A 20548-nucleotide genomic window follows, 5' to 3' on the forward strand; every position below is an offset into this window, starting at 1 on the left:
ATTATTAAGGGGGATATAATACTTAAGCCCCTGAAGCTACTTTTAACAAGAGTCAAAGCTATTAAAATGTAAAATTAAACTCAGCCTTTGGGTAAAACTGATAAGTTCATTTGAAAAAATTATTAAAAAGGCACATCACATTTGTTATATACAATAGTAAGTTTTCATTAGAGTAAAACTAAACTTATTTGAAATTCTTATTTTTAAAATTCCCACATTCACAGCAGGTAGCTATCAGGATATAATAAAGGAAACAAAAAGACCATGTCGTGTTGGGTGCTTGACTGGGTTTTGCTGTTAGCAATTGTTTGACACAGTGGAACTAAATGATGTGTTTTTTCTAGGATAATATGTGGGATGCTCAGGAGAGACCATATGGAAAACAAACATCACAGTCTTTTAGAATTAGATTTAATTTAATCCCATTTAAAATTATCCAGTAATTGAGAGGTCACAATTTGTTGTAAATTCAAAAGTTGACCAAGTATAGTCTCTTCTGAATTTGAGTGTCTGATTTTACTGTGAATTTCTTGGGGGCATTTGATATTTGTACATTTTTCTTTAATAGGAGTTTTGATATTCCATATATTACCTTACAGTCATAATTTGCCCCAGGGTAAAGCATTACATTAATCGCAAATAATCTTATTACTCATTTGTTGCATATGTGTTTATTTCAAATATTAGTAACTCATGCTTAGGGAAGACCTTCATATGCTTTGGAATATGCCCAGATTAATAGTTGCAGACAAAGGTCTGTCTTTAAACATCTCAGTGATTAAATGAAATGCCAGAAGCTGTGTCCCAAAATACAACCAGTTTTTTTTTTTCTTGTGTTTGTAATAGTGTTAGACCCTGTTAACCCAGAATTTTTTTTAACATTTGATCAGATGAATCATATTAACCATGATATTAAAAAAGAAAAAAAAAACTTTAATTGGCAATTTTACAATTGAAATGACTGTCTTATAGACCACCTACAAATGTTTTTAGACATTGAAAAGTGCTTAAAAACCAACTGTGCCCAGTCCCGCATGCCATTTCCTGAGTGCAGAACAGAGGGTGACATCTCGAAGCCATCTGTCCCCAGCATCAGGTATTCTGTCCCCTCCCCCTTCCTTGCCCATTGCCCCTCACCCTTTTCCTATTTGCCGTGGCCTAGTTCAGTATAACGTATCTATGAACTCTAGCATGGACCTATGGACAGATCATAGCTACAATTAGACTTCTAAGCAAGTGGGAATATGCTATACATCTAGACTATGATAACTATTAGAAACCCTGTCACCTCCTGCAGGGGAAGTGAATTTCTTAAGTTTTTCAGTTGCAAGAGTCACTTCTTAGCCAACTCTTTTCTGTGACCAGAGAATGCAGAATGAACAGGGGAGGAAGGAGCTGACAGCACAGCCTTGCAGCAGTTACCAGAACACACCCCCATCAAGGGTCACCTCCAGGAAGGTACCCCATTCCCGTCTTCCATCTTCTGGGCTCATATTTAGGCAAAGCTCTAAGACTCCTGAGCCAACTTTTATGTAGCTGGCTCTCCTAGGTTGGGGCTTGTATTAAGTATTACAGAAGCCAGGGAGCTCAGGTCTAGATAAAAGAGAAGCTAGTCTCATTTTAAAACACTGCAACTATTCTTAAAGTCTAGCCAATGAAGCTGTTTCAGATTGTGTATCTTTGACTGAGTTCTATACATGTATATTTTGTTCAGACTAAAACAAGTGTTGCTAGGTGACTATTTGGCTATGCTGTCTCAGTAGGACATTGACAGACTCCAGCTTTCGCCCTCTGGAGACATTTGACCTAAGTGTCATATGCATTGAGAACTGGTCCAGGGGGTTGTCCCACCAAAGCTTGCTCATGGCTTGATGGCGATACTCCTCCTCCTTCTCCGCCCAACATAGACTTGGTCACCTGAAAGAAGATGAGTAGAAAGTTTAAAAATATCTGTGGTCTGTGGGGACCTTAGCCTGGGCAATTACTGCAACTGTGACCCCTATAAAGATGGTTTCAAAGGTTAAAGCTTTTATAAAGACTCAGTTTATTTACATCACCCCCTTTCATCACCAGCTGGGTTCTCCTTTTCTTCCCTGCCTTGGCGCTGTCCTTCCTTTCTCCCTCATTTTGAGTGTGATTGTTATGCAAATTATGTTCTTGGCAGCGTCTGCCTTCAGTGATTGGCATTTGTCTGAATTTCTCAGGCTTGCTCTGGAACAAATAACTCGCTTTTCTACAGAGCACCTGCCTGGCAGTACTCAGGACCCACAGCAGCCAGGGCTTACCTTTGTCTCCTTTTTCTCCCTTGTGCCCTCGAGGGCCGGGTGGCCCAGGATGACCTGGTGGTCCAGCAGGGCCCCTGTCACCTAGAAGGACAGACGGGGACATGACTAAGTGATGCATAAGTGTGGGGACTGAGGACCAGGGAGCCAGGGTAGCACCAGCAAGGGAGCTGCTTTTCGGCAAGAGGTCACTGTTACGTAGGATCGTGGGGGCTGGCTTCCTGCCACCACTTACCTTTGGGTCCTGGGGAGCCCACCTCTCCCTTCTGCCCAGGGGGTCCTGGAATGGCTCCATAAGCTACAAGGGAGAGAAAAACTGGCCTTAGACTAGAGGTCACCCTGAAGCTTGGGAGGTCAAAGTAACACAGACAGATAGATAGTGATGGCGTTTGGTCTTGTAAGAGGAAACAAAGTTTGGAATTTATTCAGTTTTCAGCATCTCAAGTGTTAATAACTGGAAGTTTTTCCTGAGACTGTTGTCTCTGGAGCAGGCCCCGTGTGAGACTGCGGTGAGTCAGATGCTGCGAGAGCAACTGGATGCCCTTACTTCGGAAGAAGTCCATGAGGTCCGAGGTCACGTTGCTGTAAGCAGAGAAGACCTTGCTGATGCCAGGCGGCCCCTGGGGCCCAGGCTGGCCTGGTGGGCCCTGGACAGTGTAGGCCATCCCTTGCAGCAGGCCCTGACCTGTAAAACACCAGAGCGTGGGTGCAGGAAGCAGGGGTTGCCCGGCACCCTCTTCAGTAGGCAGTGCCCCCAGAGTAGTGACACTCCCAGCAAGGGAACAGCCTTGCTCACTTCCTTTGTATGCCCATGTGACTGGCACAGGTGTCTGCCCGCTGCGGGCCCTCGGCAAAGGCACGTGTAACTGTGCTGATGAACTACAGAACGAAAGGACTTCTTAGCCGACATCCTTCCCTCAGCCCCGCCAGAAGACTAGCATGGTCCTAACGACTCTTCTGAGACCCAGGGCAGGTTCGGTGTTGGGGAAGCAAAGCACAGAGACCCCTGTGTGCTGTTCCTTGCAGCTTAGTTTCCAGCACAGGGGCCCTTTGAGCTGAGTGGGCTGAGAACTAGGATGGGGCCTCCTGTCTTCAGTCCCTGCCCATCTGACTCCAGCACTGCTGTCTTCACAGCCTGGGTGCTCCAAACACGAGAGGGCCAGTCTCTGGAAATGCCCACATGCTCCCCCCAGCACCCAGGCCGAAACGTCCCTACTTACGCTGCAGGCTCTCCGACACCCGAACAGCCAGCTCATTGTAATCCAGCCCTCCAGCGAAGCCAGCCGCGAATGGCCCACCTTCACCACCATACATGCCACCTCCTGCCGCTGCCCCATAGCCTCCGTCTCCGGCCCCACCAAAGGCTGCCCCTTCGCCCAGGGTGCCTCCCCCAGCTCCTCCCAGGCCCATGGAAGAGGTGTAGGAGCCGCCCCGGCTGGAGGACAAGCTGTGTGAGGAGGAGCTGCTCATCCGACGGTAGAAGTCATCCATGGACAGGAGGCGGCTGTCCCCTGGTGGTCCCTGTGGCCCCGGGGGACCTGGGGGGCCAACAATGAAGCTGCGCACGTCAGGACCTGCCAGGTGGGGAGCTGTGTGAGTGGGAGCTCAGATCTCGGTGGAAAGAAAGACTGGGGAGTTAGAGGGTCTCTCCCAGGGTCTCAACACCTCTGAGCAACCAGAAGTGAACGTCAGGGCCCTCGCACACGCGCAGGAGAATGCTGGTCAGCAAGAAACCGGGCTTATGCCGACCCCAGGCTCTCTTGCACCAGGCCTCCCGGTTCCTTCAAGCGCCTTGCTGCCCCACCGACCAGGAAGGGCGAGGTCTGGGGAGGGATGGAGGGACCCAATGTCAGGGCACCTACTCGTGAGGTAGCTGATCAGCTCGCTCCGGAAGCTGTCGCTGTTCTCAGTCGCATAGGTTGCCAGAGCTCCCGAGACACCCTGGGGGCCTCGAGGACCCGGGGGACCAGGAGGGCCTGGAGGGCCTGGGATGGATGACAAGCCGGCAGCTGAGCAAGGAAAGGGAAAGAAGGGTCAGAGCCATGCTGCGGGGGGAGCTGAACTCAGCCAGGGCCCCAGGCCCGATGTGGGTCCCTCTTGGAAGGTGGCGTTGAAGCTGCCCACCCCCCGTGAGGGGCGGGGCCCACGTGCTGGCACCTTCCAGCAATGGCTCATCCCTTGGGCCCTCCCACTCCCAAGTCTGAGCCTCATTCAACCCAAATCCTGTCGCCTCCTCCCAGCCCTTCTGTCACTGGGAGGTGGAGCCCCGGTTTAGCCCTAATCGCAGGCTAGGCTTCACTTGGGGGTGCTGTCTCTCCTCACTCCTCCAGGAGCCCTTGGCGAGGTGCACTGATCTAACTCTCCATGGCTGCCCTCTGCCCTCCTCATCCTCGCTCCCCAGCGCCCTACTATGCAAGTAAGATGAGAGGTCCTCCATGCTGATGCTGGACCACACATTGCCAGGGATCCCTGGTGGCCCTGGGGGTCCTGGGGGTCCAACGATGCCTCTGAATTCGGACCCTGAGACACAGGGAGGGCAGGGAGTCAGTTCTGGCCTGCACCAGGCGCTCTGCCTCCTCCCGACCACCTGGACAGACATCCCCTGCTCAGCCTCACCTCGGAGCAAGGAGAGGAGCTCCTCATAGGATGTTCCTGGCAGGCCAGGGGGGCCCGGGGGCCCGGGGGGCCCAGGGAGCCCGATGCTGATCCCAGAACCTGGGGAGAGAATCCCAAGCTATGGTGGATTCGGATCAGGCAGGGGAAGGCAGACAGAAGCCTGTCGGAGAGGAGGTCACACACGGGAGGGATCTGGACGGAAGTAGGGTCTGCGGAAGGGGGCAGAGAGGGGGTGGCGGGAAGAGAGAGGTGGAGAGGAATACTGCAGAGACACCATCTCAGCTACGACACAGGGGGAGGAGGGGCCGAGAACAGCGCAGGTCAAGGCTGCCCATCCGCGTCATCCTGCTGCTGCATGCACAGGAGAGTGTGTGAGTGTGGGGGGGGTGTGTGCATGGAAGTGTGTGCACGAGAGAGTCACGTGTGGACTCCACGAAGGTCAGAGCCCCAGACACTGGTTTTGGCTTTGTTCGCCACGCTCCCTGACCTGCTCTGGAGTCACAGGTTTGAATAGCTTGGAACGCCGCTCACTTTGCTGGTCTGGAGCCTGGCAGGTCAATGGGGCCACTTCAACGAAGCCCAGCACTGAGTCCTCATCCCAGGCCCCTCCTGACCGCCCCTCCTGCCCATCCTGCCTGCAGACGGCAGGCCAGGCGGCAGACACTCACTTGACATGTAGCTGAGAATGCGGCTGCTGAGCTCTGTGTAGTCCAAAGACAGGAGGGACCCGTCCCCACTGGCCCCCATCAGCTGCTGACGTAGGTACTGGCGCACGTCATCCCCTGGAGAGGAGAGGATGTACTAGCATGGACCCACCCAGACCGCAGGCGTCCCAGCCTACCCCCTGCACAGACTGGCTCCCAAGGGCCATTTGGGAGTTCTGGGTTCTCAGGCCCACACTGGCCAGGCTCCTGAAGGGGCACAGCCTGCTTGCCTGGCATTAGGGTCAGGGAGATTTGCTGTCCCCTTTCCTGTCAGTTTCTGACTCAGCCAGCAGATCAGAGCCAAGTGGCTCCTCACCCCGGGGACTGCCTCCCACTTGCAGCCTGACAAGTGAGGTCAGCAGAGAACAAAGATGGTCCCACCCTCGAGCCCACCGCAGGCACTCACGCTGCAGCGCGGCCAGGATGTCTTCAGAAGAGATGGAGGTGGAGGACCGGCTGACGCTGTACCCTGAAGCTGCCAGGAAGAAAACCCCAGGTTACCTGCGCAGCGGGTACTGGAGCAAAGCCCTCCTTATTCCAGAATCTGAAGGACTCAGTCAACTAGCCATTTCTCTTTGGGGGAAACAAATGAATGGGGGCATTATGAAGCTATTTTGAAAGCATGAAAAGGTCAAAAGTTGTTTGTTTTGGTAAGAAAATGCAGTTTGTTTTCGAGAATATGCATTAGCCTAACTCCTACCAGATACTGCTGACCTGAAGGCTCTGTCCTCATGACAGGTAAGATGTGCCACAGTTAGGAGCACGTTAGCCAAGTGCAGGAGGCTCACTCAGCACGGCTCTCCCATGTGTTCTTAACCTGAACAAGCCCTGCTGAAGCCGTGTCCCAGTGGCCTGATTATTATGAATGCAGAATTAAAAATCATATTCAGGAGAAGGGCAAAGAGAGCAGCAAATCAAGAGAGGAGGCTCTGGACGCAAAAGTGGCCCCTGCGGAGGAAGGTGCCCACGTCCAGGGTGTGGGAGACGCTCACTCTGTAGGTAGCTCACGACCTGGCTGGCCAGCTCCGAGTAGTTGAAAGTCTCGCCTGTGATGGTGGTGACAGGCCCTGGGGGACCAGGTGGGCCTGGGGGACCCTGAACTCCAGACAGGTAAGATCTGATACTGTCACCTGCCAACAAAGGAATAAAGCACAGTCAAGCCTGTCCCCAAGAGGACAGGTCCTCCCCACAGAGGTGACCTGGAGCACGTGATGAAATGCCTGGCCGGCCCCCCATGCACGGGCCCAAAGCAGGGCCAGCAGGGAGCCTAGACTCTTCTTGTTGTCTTTCCCCTTGTCACAGATGTAGAAACTGAGGCAGAAGCCTGTACTGGGTCAGGTTCAGGTGGTCCGTGGGGGCTGTGGTCCAACAAGACTCTGGTTCAGCCACCCATTTGACAAATGATCCACGTGCAGGCATGAGGTGGGAGAGTGCACGTGTGTGACTGTGTGTGTGCGCACACGGGTGAGCGTGTGAGTGTGCCAGCCACCCTTCCCCGGTGTGTGGGGGGTAAGGACGAGGCTGGGTGGGCGGCTTTGAGGCCGGTATTTGGGGGCTCCCAGTCTACAGGCCTGGCTCCAGGGGTAGAAGACCCGGGCCTGGCTGCACAGACTGTTTCCCCAACACACACATACACGCACACACACCCCTCCTCTCTCTCTCTCCCTCTCTCTCTCTCTCACACACACACTCACATACTCACTCACATACTCCCACTGCCCTACAAGGCCTACAAGGCTGGGTGGCCGGCCACTCACTCTGCATGTACTCAGAGATGTACTGCTGAATCTCCTGGCCAGAGCTGCTGATGGATCCTGGAGCCCCCGGCGGCCCTGGGGGGCCGGGTGGGCCCTGCATGTACGTGGTGCTCGATGACCCTCCTGCAGGAAAGAGAAAGCAGCCTGAGCTGGCTTCTCCAGCCCAGGACCAGACACACAGGGACCCAGGCATTGCTTCCATAGTCTGAGGAGGAATGGTCTCTCTCAGGGGGAAATATGGGACCATGGCAAAGAGAAGGGTCCCTGAGAAGAGAGGAAAGGAGTGCCTATGGCAGCCACTATCTGAAAGGGGCAGAGCTGGGGAGAGGAACTTTGGTCACCTTTGGTTCTTACCTTGAGAGGGACCACCAGCAATGCCAGGAGCTCCTGGGACACCAGGATCACCTGGAATCCAAAACAAGAAGCCCTGTTTGTATCACCTCCTCCAGGAAGCCTTCCCTGGTTAAGCCCAGCCACACTCATTAGTGTGTGGCTCAACAATCATCCCACGACTCCTGGTCGCATTCCTGCAATGACACCACAGAGCCCTGTGCACAGAGACTGCGTGTCCACACGCTGGCCCCTCCCTCCCTCTGGCCTCTCCTTCCTCCAGCCTCTTCTCTCTCCCAAGCCTTCAGCAGCAACAGCGCTGCTGCCTTCTCGGGCTCTGGGCTCTGGGTGCCAGGCCTGCCCTGACTCTTCCTGGCTGCTCCCTCACTGACCTTTGTCCCCTTTGGGGCCCTGGGGGCCAGGTGGACCTGGTGGTCCCTGCAGGTTGAGTCCGAGAGAACTGGACCCTGGAAGCCAACAACACACAGAGCCGTCAGCCAGGGTGGGAGAGGCTCTGGCTGCAGCCAGAACGGGGCGGGGCTCAGCCCTTACCTGAAGTCGAGAACCCTGGGAGGCCCTGTTCGCCTGAGGAACCGAGAGAGGGACAGTCAGTCTCAATTTCCTCACCCGCCCCCAACACCACCCCTAGAGACTCGCCAAGATCCGTGGCTGGTGGGGCTGCGTGGCCCTTTGGGCAGTACCTAGGGCTGCTACACAGCCACACACACACACACACACACACACACACTCAACCACGCACACACACACATACACACACACTCGACCACACACAGGCACATAAACATTCAACCACTCACAGAGACACACTCCGACCCCCCACGCTCATTTGGACCAAACGCATTTCCAATAAGCTCAAAGCTTTTCGAAGGTCAACTTTTGCCACCCCCCACTCCTCCCCCAGGTTTTGTTTGATGCCAGCTCTACTGTACCTTGGTGTCCTCGGGGGCCTGGGGGACCTGAGGGAAGGAAGCAGAGAACCGTGAGACAGGTACTAACCAGGAGTTGTGACTTCCACAGGCCCACAGAGGAGGGGACGGGGGCTCCGTGCTGGAGCAGACACAGTACTAGGGGCTCCTTGTGCCTCTCCTTCCACCAGGCAATGCAGGGCAGGAATTCTGTGCAGAGTTTCTGACCACTGTGCCCCACCCCCACCCCATGCTCCAGCTGCTGAGCCCCTAATGGGACATGGCAGGAGGAGGAAGAAATGCCCCAGCTCATCAGCCTCATCCCAGCTCTCCTGGCTGACAGGTGGGTGAGCGGGGGACACAGTGGCTTCTGGGCTCCCTGAGATACTTTCTCACCTTGGTCTCCCTTGGGGCCTGGAGGGCCAGGTGGGCCTGGGGGGCCAGAGAAGAAGGTTTCTGCAGAGGAAAGAAATAGTTTGAGTGTGGATGCAGTGATGTTTGTGAGCAGCACCTAGCACAGCACTTGGCTCACTGTAGATGCTTAATCAGTACTTGTTGAGTGGGTGGATGGATGGGTGGTTGGATGGTTGGGAGGCTGGATATAAAAATAAATGAATGGGTGGATGGATGAATGAACAGATGACTAGATGGATGGTTAGGGATGGATGGGTGGATGGATGAATAGATGGATGAATTCCTCTAGGGACAAGTTCTGGCCTACTGTTTGCTCTACAGTGATGTCCGTAAGTTTCCATGTTGCATTGCCAGCATTTATCTCATTTCATGTGCATGTGTCCTGTCTGCTTTATCAGACCTGGGCTCCCAGAGAACAGGAACCAGGTCTCCCCAGTCAGTCCAGAAACTCCCCAAGCGCAGAGCTGGCTCCCTCCCTCAGGCCAGGCTGCCAGGGTGGTTGGGTTGCCATGGTTTACTCCCCCGGGAGCAGCAGGTAGCAGGAAGATCACACACATGTGCCCCCATGGAAAGTCAGGAGAAGGGAGCATGGTGAGTAGGCCAGGAAGACCACATCTGCGACCACAGCCCGTGCCAGGGCGAGGGCTGAGGTGGAGAACAGGTGTAATTTGACTCCCCAACATTACCTGACTCAGTCAGGAAAGATCCTGGTGGGCCCGGTGGGCCTGGCAAGCCTTCCCCTAGAAAAGAGGACCCCCGAAACTTATTAGTGCCAAGAGCAGGGCAAGGAACCCTCTGCCCAGCAGGACGGGGCGGGGAAACTCTTTCCTAAGAGTCAGCCCAGCGTGGCCTGGGCTCCAGGTCCCATTGTTGCCCACCCCTCACCTCCCCCTCCCACCTCCCAGCAGGGAGCCCCGCTCGCACCTGGTGGGCCTCGGGGTCCTGGTGGGCCTGGGATGGAAGGCCCTGCGGAAGAGAGTGTGGGAGAGGCGACGCTGGGCTCAGGGAGCTGACATTGTACCTGGGAGCAGGACCTTGGCTTCCTCACCAAGTGCTGTTCCCTGTGCCCCAAGACGCCCCACCTTCCAAAGATCCCTGAGATGCTCACCTGGTGGCCCACGTGGCCCAGGTGGGCCTGGGGGACCTCGTAAATCAAGACCTTCTGTAGAGAGAAGAAAACAGAAATGAGCAAAAGCTGTCAGGAGGCGGTTCTCTGCTGTACTTCCACCTCTCAGCAGGTCTGACCGTCCCAGGCACCCTGCGTCGTGGCACGGGACCCTCCAGCACCCCATCTGCTAAGGCCGCCCCTCACTCAGAGGCAGGGCGGGGCTGCAGTCAAGCTCCCTGACAGCTGATGAGGGCATATGGGATGACGGCTAAGAACCTGGGCTTGGGTGTCAGAGAGCCTGGGTTCAAACCCCGACTCTGACACATCTAGCTGGTGACTTTGGGCAAGTTCTTAACCTCTTTCAGATTCAGTTTCCGCCTCTGTAAACCAGGGGCAATGAGTCCCACATCGCAGGGGTGAAGTGAAGACTCAGTGAGACACCGCTGAATGCTAAGCCCCGACACCACCAGAGCGCACAGCAGGCGCGGGACCACGTGAGGCTGTCGTCTTTGCCCTCTGGCACTCCAGGTGTCCGGGTGGAGACCCAGCGCATCTCCACCTGGGCTCTTTGAACAGCTCTGTGAGCAGGACCGGGAGTCAGCCGTCCCCACGGACCCCTGTCACTGCTCTCTTTGAGCCAGGGCTGCAGGCCAGCCAGGCCCGCACTTTCAAGGCCCAGTCTGCCCTCCGCAGCTGCCCCACGCTCAGCACTCGCCCTCCCACCCCAGATGAAACCCTGCTGCTCCTTTCGGCCTTCACTTTCGGAGGGCTGCTCATCCTCACACCCTCCCGTCGGGGATGACCCGCTGGTGCCGCTGCCACAGGCCCCGAGTGCGCTCCCCCCAGCGCCACCCGCCCGGGAGAATGGTGCCACTCACGGGCGGAGAGGACCTCGGAGATGGAGCTGCTACTAGCCAGGAACGATTCGCCGGCAAGTCCTCGCTCCCCTCGCGGGCCTGTCGGGAGGACACAGAGTTGGGGTGGGCGCTGCCTGCAGCAACCGGTTCCTGCTTCCCCTCAGGAGCCGGCCTGGTGCCTTGTGGGGGGCGGGGCCGAGGGGAGGGGCGGGGCTCAGCGGAGGGGGCGGGGCCCAGGCGTTGACCACGGGCGAGTCGGTGGCCAGAGCCCCCCAGGAGGAACTTGGCCTGCTCTTCCCAAGCCTGTTTTGCCGTTCGGATAAATCGCTGGAGAGCGGAATGATGGCAGGATTATCAAGGTCTGTCACAAAAGGCCCGAGGCCTGTGAAAGTAGCTTGACCCTGACCAGGGGGCCACGGAGCCTCAATCTCCATCTCCCTGTCCCGAGGACCTTCTGGGAAACATGGGAGTGGGAGAGGGGAAGTGTCTCCCCTGGCAGCTGAGGCCTTGCAAGGCTCCTGGTGAAAAGCCCTGGCCACCCCAGCCTCCCTTTCCAAAACACAGGTCTCACTCCATCTAAAACACAGGGGCCCCAGTCCACCCCCCCAATCCCGGGGGGAGGAAAGTCCTCCTCGCTGAGCCCAGAGCCATGCGTTCTTTCAGGATGTGACATACCTTGCTGTCCTGGGAGACCAGCTGGGCCAGCAGGGCCTGGAAATGGGGTTGGGGAAGAAAAGGCTAAGTCAGACCTCTAGGGTCACAGGAACCAGTGAAGAAAGGGCAGTCGCCTGAGCACACACATCATTCCTCACAAGGCATGAAACAGTGGCCCAGGGAAGCCAACTTGCTTATTTGAATTTGAGAGCAGCCCTGGGTCCAGCTTGGTGAGAACATCTCTGATGGGTCCTGGGACCCGTGGGTGGGCAGGGCTGCCCTCTCTGGCGTTGTCCTTTAATGGTTGGGGACTTCTGTGTTCCCTCAGTGTCCTCCCTCTCACTGGAACTGATCAGCAGGGAAGGCTGGTGCATACACTGTTTGTGTTAAGTTGTGTACTTCATTTGTATATAAAAAGTTTAAATAATTAAGATATATATATATATATAAAACAAAATAACAGACATTTTGGAAAAATAGAAAAAAAAATTGCCTGTAATTCTTTAACTTGTGAATATTTTGTCTTATTTCCTTCCAGCATGTTTTTTGTATCTTGTAAAAATATACTAGCACCCTCAGAGCAGGCACTATTGAGTCCCCTGCTCTTTAAATGATACTGTTATCTCCTAACAACGTTCTTCTGAAGTCTTCATATTTTTGTCACCATCCCATCATTGTTGGACAATGTGGGGATATTTTCTCCTAATAGATTCCTAGCATTTTTGTTGCCCTTGATGCGTATTATCAAATTGTTTTCCAAGAGGAAACAAAGGGCCCAAGTGTTCTGCCTGGTCATAGGCTCTGGGACCATCTGGGGCAAATCCTTGCCTGGTTGCTTCCTGGCAGTGAGCCTCCACCTTCCTACCTGTGAATCTGAGGGCAGCGTTGGCCTCCTCCATGGTGAGGTAGGGTAACTGACCTACCTCATTTTCTCAGATGACAAGAGTTTGTTTTTCTCAGGCCAAACTCTTTACTCTCTCTCCCACATTCCCGCCCTGGGTTTTGGCACTTGAGCAAACACGGCTAGAGTCAATGCAGCCGAGGCCTGCTGCGGATTTGGGGCAAAGCAAAAGAATGGACTGACCTGGGGCACCTGGAGGTCCCGGGGGTCCCATGGCTCCAGGAGGTCCCGGGGGGCCTGGGACAGTGAGCGTTGATGACCCCTCTGCAAACAGAAGGCACGTGGAACACTGAGCCCCGTTCTTCTTGCTCAGAGGTGCTGGGACCCAAGCCAGGCTGTGGGCTGTGCAAGCTCGAGTTTCTTCCTCTCCTCACAGCTAAACTTCCCCCCTTCCCCTCGCTGCTAATCCAAAGAGCTCACAGCCACATCCTGTCCAGAGCACCACGCCTGCAGACTGGCACTTCTTGGAGGGCACAGCCAGAGAGAAAGACACAAGGAGGGTCCCTCCCAAACCTGCCTACCTGAAGTCACGATCTTGCCTGGCGCTCCCGGTTCACCTGGGAGGGGAGGAAGAGGAAGAGAGTGGATGTTCCCAGGATCAATTAGTGGCTCCATAAATTATTTTCAAGGCTTCTGATTGCATTTGAGACCCACCCCCGGGGCCTCTCACTCTCGGGCTAAAGGCATTTTAATGAACTGCAGGCGAGCGTGCAGGATGCATTAAGCATGGGTTTCTCATCCATCTTTGCCAGAGCCGGGGCTGCACTGGGGCATGTGGGAGGGTTTGCCTTTCAGTGAGGCCAGAATAAGGCCAGCCTGAGAGCCTCTCATGCTCCCACATTCCATCTCCTCTGCCTGGGAATTTCCCTAGGTGGGAAAATCATCCGAAGGTCAAGAGACAGGAGTAGTGAGCCCCAAGGTAGAGCAGGGTTCCCACAGTGTTCCTTGGGACAGTTGTAGGGGCTGTGCAGAACTTAAAGGGCACTCTGTGCTTGGTAAGTCTGGGAAATGGTGAGTTATATGCAGGTTAGCAGTCTTCTGCCAGAGCATTGGAAACGCAAATGTGCATGGAGGACTTCCGAAAAGAGGACATTGGACTCACACGTTCCCAAACTTACCAACCACTGAATGCCTCTCTCAGAACTAACAATTTGGAACTGGCTTAGGGAAATCATCCTTTAGGGGCCACTTTTTTCACTTCCCAAGGTCTGTGAGCAAAGAAATCATTCACATGATGAAAGGATGATACTGAATTTCCCCTTGGGAGCAGCAGAGGGGTGGTCTCTGATCACTACCTCCAGTCCCAGGTCAAGGCCAAGATAGGAGAAAGCCCTGGAGTTTGTCTTGTTGGACATAATCCAACATTAGGTACAACGTCCATTCTTGTGCACATTGTCCAGGGAGGGTCTGAAGTCTGCCTTGGACAGGAAGTCATGGGCCCTGGAGAACCCTCAGGAATCCCCAAACCCACAAGACTCTATTAAAGGTACCGTCCACCCATGACTAGATTTATGGATGCAGAGATTTTTCCTCCTGGGATATATGAACTCGGTCATCATTATTTTGGAATTACATTTACTTATCCCTAAAGAACTCCTTGGCCCAACCGGTCATTGGAAATAGTTTCTGGAAGGTAGTTATTTTAGGGTCCCATCGAGGGTGGCAGTGACTGCTCACGACAGAGCATGGCTCCACAGTGTGTCGGGTTCAGGAGCATGAGGTTGCAGGGACAGAAGGAGAAAGACCATCCCTGAGCATTGCGTATCCCTGGACTTGCTCAGGGTTAGGGTCTGAGGGGCAGAACTGGACAAGAGTGTCACCACGCTGCCCCACCAGACCACCCTACGGATTATTTCCCCTTAGCACTTGGACTTGCCCTCTTAGTAGCACTTAGCACCCCTCTCGGCCCATATTCCAGCCGCCTCTCAGGAAGGGTCTGGTGTACTCAGTCACATCAAGGCCTGTGTGAATGATAAGGGTTCCTGTCCCCGGAGAAGAGACACGTTGGTGGGGACCAAGCTATAATGGGGGCGTTTTAGAGGCAAGCCAGGGGATGGAAAGGCAGCACCTTTCCAGGTCCTCCTGCAACAATGGCCTGGAGACATCCGGTATCAAAGCGGGTCTCAGGGTGTGGGGTGGGGAGGAGCGTGGGGTGAGGTCGGGTTTGGGGGTTCAGGCTTCCGTCACTCAGCACAAGTTCCCCGGCACCCAACTCACAGCCTTTTGCTGGAGCCACTAGATGCCACTGTTGATCCAGGCTCCTGCCAGAGAGGGGCCTCCCTCCCGCCAGTGCCTCCCTTCCTGCAAAAACGGCTAGTGAAAAGAAAGGATACCTCATTTGGAAATTCACTTACCTTTAGTCCCTGGTCGGCCGGGGGTACCAGGAAGTCCTGATGTGATTCGAAACAAGTCAGTCAGAATAACGAAGGCCTGGCAATTCCAGACCCCCGTGGGTGGTGACCTCTACTCTGTCACCCAGCACAGCCACAGCTGCCGGATGAAACCCTGAGACCCGCCGGCTCTGCTTCCACCTTAGCCCAGGCCGCCCCTGGAGAGCGTCTTGCTCTGAGCCCTTGTCCCTCTCTGGCAAGTGGCGTAACAGCTGGGCTTGGGGCAGGCAGAAGCCCAGGGGCTCAGCTTTGGGGGGATTCCAGGCCCACGGGTCATAACCCCCTGGGGCCTGCAGAGTAGGGTCCAGTTGTCTGCGCCCAGTGCGGCACCACCTTCCTGCCTTGATCTACTGAACTGTCCCCTGAGAGCATTTGAAGGATGCCACTGTGTGTCCAACGGTGGGGGGTCTGTAGTTTGATTTCATTTTAAGTCTTTGCCTAATTTCCTTCAGGAAATGAGGGGCTGGGTGTGATGACAATTTCTCAAATCCAGATGGGGCCACACCGCTCCAACTAAGGACAGGCTTTAACACGGAGACTGTCCCAGAGAAACTGGGCCCTCCCAAATGGGGGTGAGCGCCCATGCCCTGCCCTGCCAGTGGGGACCACGGGCCTCTGTGGGGCTAACGGAGCTCCCCGGTAGGCTCGGGACCTCCTCTCGGGATTCTTACACCAGAGGGGAACAGGGCGCAGGCAGAATTGGCACATGCCTAACCTCATTTCTACTAGAATCGTGTTCTCGATTGTTCTGTGCTTAATTTTCCAACCTAAGGTGCTTCTCAAGGCACAGAGAAAAGGGGTGTTTGCCGGGGAGTTGGGGGAGAAGAAACTCTTAGTGACTGTAGGAACGGCACTGGCCAACGGCCACCCCAGGAGGATGTGGGTGGTGTGGCAGGTGGGAGGGACCCAGTGACTCACCCTGAGGTCCCTGGGGTCCAGTGAGACCTGCAGAAAATCAGACACAAGAGAGAAGAGCTGAGAGGCTGAGGGCCGTCCCTGAGGAGCCACACCCTCCCCTGCAGGGTCAGCAGGTGGTCCTGGCAGAGGAGGGACCATGGGCACAGGACACGCCTCACACTGGGCAGCTGGACTCCAAGCTCCTCCCAGCTCCAGACGGAGAACAATTCTTTGGGCTGTGCAGTGAAGCCACCCCCTGCTCCAATGGGCGGTGGCTCTGAGACTATGTGGGTTCACGGACCTTTTCAGAATCTGAGGGGAGCCCGGAACCGAGGGTGCTCGCACATTCCCTTAGAGCTCCCATCTGGCGCCAGCCATGGAGGCAGAGGCCTCCCAGCTCTCAGAGGCCCCCAGGACACCTGCCTCGACTGCTCAGATTTCTTGGCTGGTTTTGGTTTGTTCTTCCTGCAGCCCTGAGAAATCTGCCCTTGTTTGGCCTTGGTGGAGACTTTAACCATGGCTCTCTCCTTGGACTGGTGGGTATTGGTGAGGGTCCAGGTACAGCCCCAGGAGAGGAGGACAGGAGGCAAAGGGCCCAGAGCAGCAAGATACTGAGGTGACATCCAACCCTGTGATTTTAAGAGAGTCCTTGCCCCTTTCTAGAACTCCTTGCCCCTTTCTAGAACTTCTTGCTTTCAGCTATTCATCTTTCTCTTCCAAATTGCCAGACTTGGTAACTCAGATGTACCAGGGGCCACAGCCACTGTGCACACAGCACAACTTAACAGTGTGGCAGTTCCCTGCTGAGCTGCCAGAGGAGAGGGGTAAGGCCAGTGTGGGTGTACTTGTGCATGCACGCAAACACGCACGTACACACAACCATGCACACACACCCGCACCCCACACCCACACAGCTGCACGCACAGGCACATACACCCAGCAGGGCGTAGCTCCCTCTTCTTCGCTGTTACCTGGCTTCCCTGGGTCTCCAGAAGGTCCTGGCGGGCCACGGATCCCAGGCATCCCTGTGAGACCTTGTTCACCTGGAGAGAGCACGACCAACACGGAAATGTTTTCCAGTTAGGAAAGCAGAACTGGCCAGCGCATCTGGGCTGACGGTTTCCTAACTGGCTTGCTGGCAGGTGGAGAGGATGGGAGCAGAACTAGGGCCACATGCTGGGACATGGGCAGTGCATGGAGTGGGAGGCAGGGCAGGCAGTGGGGCTGAGGACAGCAGAGCAGTGACCAACCTCTTGCGCCTTGTTGTCCATCGGGGCCCGCGGGACCTGGTAAAGCAGAAGCAAAGTCCGTCAGTGGCTCCTGTAACTACTTCTGAGCCTCTTCCCTCTCCTGCCCCAGCGGCTTTGAAGCACATTGTCTCCCACGTGGGGTCCAGGCAGCTTCCTGCAGCCGCCAGCCACAGGAGAAGCCCTGTCTTTGCCGTGGCCTCGGGATCCAGTGTTCTCCCTGCCCCCTTCTCCTAAACCAGCCATTGTCTATTTTGCTGCTGGGAATTGCTCAGTCATTCCCCATCGAATGGCAAGAGCCGAGATGACCAATGTTTGTCTCGTTTATTTGAGGTCTTGGAAGTCAAGGTCTCCCAGGTTCTTGTCTCCTCTGCGCTAGGCATTATCCTAACCTCTGCCCAAAGTGGTGTCCTTCTGGGACTGTCTGCTCTTTCTCTTCTCACTCATGTCATCCCTGCATGGAATTTTCCAAACTGGCTGTGATTAAAATCTTCCTAACTTCTCAGGACCATCTGAAATACCACTTCCTCCGTCCTTCTGGTTGGAAGAAATCTCTCCTTCAACTGTATCCTCACAGCACTCTGTATCTTTCATGTCACCTCCTGCAAGTCTTCTCTGCCCTCAAGGGAGGTAAAGGACCTCACTTGCCCAGCCCAGGGTCCTGCTTGTAGCCGGCCCTCACTAAGAGCTGGTCAAGTGGATCAGAGCGATCAGAATGCAGAAGTCACATCCGAAGGGGTCAGCTTAAATCCCTCCAGGGCTTGGCGCTGAATGCCTGGGCCCTCTGAGGTTTTGGTCGGCTTCCACAGCCAGGCTAATAGGCACCTCAGTAAGGGTCAGCCGGAGGGTTAAAACATGGGTCTGGCTGTGAGACTCACCCTGGGATGCCTGGAATACCCCGGGTTCCAAGGGACCTCAACACTGTCTGCCCCCCAACCCAGGGGAGCCCACAGGCAGGCTCCAGGGTGAATGGGCCATGCCCTGCTAAGTCCTTCCCAGAGCATGAGAAACCCACCAAGGTACCTGCAGCTCTCTGAGCCCCAGGAGGGCTGCCCCAACCTAGAAAAAGCCTGTAAAGGGAGACTCTACCAGAGGTGGGCAGGCCAGAAAGCAAGGCAGACAGCTCTAGAAGGATCTCTCTAGGGCCATGATGATCATTTGAGTGGGGCAGACCCACTGCCCCTGTTCCTTTGGGACACTTACCCATCGCTCCTTTAGCCCCAGGCTCACCCACGGCACCAGGCAGACCTCTTATGCCAGGCTCGCCTGCAAAGGACCAAGGGCTAGCTGGTGGGACTTGCAAGCTTTGTGTGCTTCATCATGGTAGCCCGCCCCCACCTCCTCCCCAGCCCCCACCAGGCCCAGAGGCGGGCAGGGAGGCAGCTTCTGCTGTGATTCCAGGGTCAGGGCCACCTGGCCACCCTGGGCAGTGGGCATGGGCTGACCCAGAAACCATGCCCGATCTGAAGGGGCGTATGTATGAGTTTTGGTTCCCTAGAAACGGAAAGCTAGCCCTTGTAGTCAAAGCAATATTACTCTCAATTTCCTTTTTAATCTCACAAGTTGGCAAGAGGTCAGTGCCTGAGAGGATACAAGTGGTGCAAACTTTCTGTTGCTTTGGGAAGAGATTGATTTTTCCTAACTGGATTCCCCAAAAAAATCAGAGATGACCCTAAACTCCCCATTTCACCCCATTTACTGTTCGGACTATATATTTGGATGCTTCCATATCATTCACTCAGGGCTTTATTTTTTCTTGTCTTGTGCTTTTCCTAGGGCACAAGTGCCCCGAAGGTTTTTAGACCAAGACTCTGTCTCATACTTCTGAATTTTTTCCCACCTCCAGTGACTGATGGATTTACAAAAAGTCATGAATGGATTAAAGTTGATTCCTGTGTAGGACTCACCTGTAAGGCCTCGGGGTCCTTTCTCCCCCTGGTCACCTAAAACAAACAAGGGGAGGGGAGGAGGAAGCAATGGTTGTGAGCAAGGAAAACAATCTCACGCGGTAACAGGCCCCTGGGCTGCGGGACAGTTCTCACTGTATGACGTTGGTGAGAACACGGCATTAATGCAGACTGCATGCAGCTGAGGAGCGCCATGGCCCATCTCTGGCAGGGTCACGTCCCACCCACACACTGACTCTGGCCCTGGCTGCTGCACAAATGGATGCCATGGGCACAGGGAGGCCCAGACTAGAGGACAGACACCTTGGAAGGCTGCATCCTCACCGCCCCGAGGACCACTAACCACAACCATGTGACATTGGCACTTGTTTCCCCTCTTTGTGCCTCCATTGCCCTGAGAAGTTAGACTAGAATGAGCTCTTAGGTCCCCCGCAGAGTCCCTCTGGCTCTTAGCCAGAGCCCTGTGCATCCTTGGACCCTGTGGTGAAGGGCCCATCTGGGCTCCCAGGAGTGAGGCAGACCATGGCAATAACCAAGTAAGCAGCATACCTTTGGGTCCTGGTGGTCCCACTGGTCCTTTGTCACCTGAAAAAGAAGTGGACACCTTGGTGTAAAGAGCCCTGCAGGGAACAACCAGGAAGGGGCAATGTCTGACTCTGAAGACAGGCTGCCCCCACCCTCACCTCACCTACCCCTCTCGCACCTATCAGCCTGCATGGGCTGTGGGTCACATCCATCAGAGCCTCCCTGTCCCCCCCAGACCTCCTCCCCCAGCTCACCTTTGACACCAGGGAGTCCCACTTCACCTCGGAGCCCTTGGAGACCTATAGAACCTGCCCAGCAGAGGAAACCATGCAGGTAGATGAGTGTCCTCAGCCTTGGAAGGGATGGATATACATGCACACACACGTGCACACACATGCAGACACACGCACACACAGGCACATGCCCCTGGAGTGAAATCAAGGGCTGCTTCCCACAGATCCTCCCCCAGTCCCTGCTGAGTCATCCCGGTCCGGGTGCCGAGCCCCTGCCAGTGACCAGGCATCAAAACACCTGGAGAACCTCGGCAGAAACATTAGCTGCAGCTCAAGCTTCCCAAGACAGCAGGACAAGCTCTGTGCCCACAGGGGGACGATGTAGAAGCAGACACTGGCTCAGAGGAAGGCAGGAAGGGACTTCCTATTGCTGAAGCCACTGGTGGGTGTCAGTCCCTGAGCCAGGTCAGAGTGGATCTGGATGGGACCCACCCGGGCACCCAACCTCAGCCACAAGGGATACATGTGCACAGACTGGAGTTTTGTGTCTCCAAGAGGCTGTCTTTATAACTGCTTCTTTTGCTTTAAAAATGCTTGGTTTTCCTTATAACATCCCTTGCTTTGTCCCACAAATAGCACCTATTTACAAGAAGCAGAACACTGACCTGGAGGGCCCTGTGGGCCAGGAGAGCCGCTGGAACCTGAGAAGGAGGACAAGATAGCAATCAGCAGAGGGGCAGGGACAGGCCAGGACACCTGACCCCCTGGGGAAGGGCGGCGGGGGGCGGTGAGGGCACCGA

The 20548-nt window shown here is 55.1% G+C and overlaps 1 protein-coding gene across 1 annotated transcript in view; it reads right to left on the minus strand.

Annotated features, from left to right (window-relative positions):
* Positions 1–1652: 1652 nt before the first annotated feature.
* COL17A1 (collagen, type XVII, alpha 1) overlaps positions 1653–20548 on the minus strand; it is a 45182-nt gene continuing 26286 nt past the window's right edge. Inside the window, exons 25-56 of the mRNA XM_012661771.1 lie at positions 20414–20449; positions 19770–19823; positions 19540–19575; positions 18991–19026; positions 18287–18349; positions 17087–17122; positions 16808–16879; positions 15858–15884; positions 14904–14939; positions 13071–13106; positions 12733–12813; positions 11670–11705; positions 10138–10191; positions 9954–9995; positions 9716–9769; positions 9012–9071; positions 8640–8666; positions 8242–8274; positions 8082–8156; positions 7714–7764; positions 7360–7482; positions 6595–6732; positions 6009–6077; positions 5567–5680; positions 4899–4997; positions 4692–4802; positions 4145–4291; positions 3503–3856; positions 2830–2967; positions 2518–2580; positions 2286–2366; positions 1653–1917 (exon numbers count right to left, since the gene is read on the minus strand). Of these exons, the coding sequence (XP_012517225.1) occupies positions 1862–1917; positions 2286–2366; positions 2518–2580; positions 2830–2967; positions 3503–3856; positions 4145–4291; positions 4692–4802; positions 4899–4997; positions 5567–5680; positions 6009–6077; positions 6595–6732; positions 7360–7482; positions 7714–7764; positions 8082–8156; positions 8242–8274; positions 8640–8666; positions 9012–9071; positions 9716–9769; positions 9954–9995; positions 10138–10191; positions 11670–11705; positions 12733–12813; positions 13071–13106; positions 14904–14939; positions 15858–15884; positions 16808–16879; positions 17087–17122; positions 18287–18349; positions 18991–19026; positions 19540–19575; positions 19770–19823; positions 20414–20449 (2438 nt within the window). The 3' untranslated portion in view covers positions 1653–1861. The remainder of the gene's footprint in view (positions 1918–2285; positions 2367–2517; positions 2581–2829; positions 2968–3502; positions 3857–4144; positions 4292–4691; positions 4803–4898; positions 4998–5566; positions 5681–6008; positions 6078–6594; positions 6733–7359; positions 7483–7713; positions 7765–8081; positions 8157–8241; positions 8275–8639; positions 8667–9011; positions 9072–9715; positions 9770–9953; positions 9996–10137; positions 10192–11669; positions 11706–12732; positions 12814–13070; positions 13107–14903; positions 14940–15857; positions 15885–16807; positions 16880–17086; positions 17123–18286; positions 18350–18990; positions 19027–19539; positions 19576–19769; positions 19824–20413; positions 20450–20548) is intronic.

Source organism: Propithecus coquereli, unplaced genomic scaffold, assembly GCF_000956105.1.
Source record: "Propithecus coquereli isolate 6110/MARCELLA unplaced genomic scaffold, Pcoq_1.0 Scaffold73, whole genome shotgun sequence".
Classification (NCBI taxonomy): domain Eukaryota; kingdom Metazoa; phylum Chordata; class Mammalia; order Primates; family Indriidae; genus Propithecus; species Propithecus coquereli.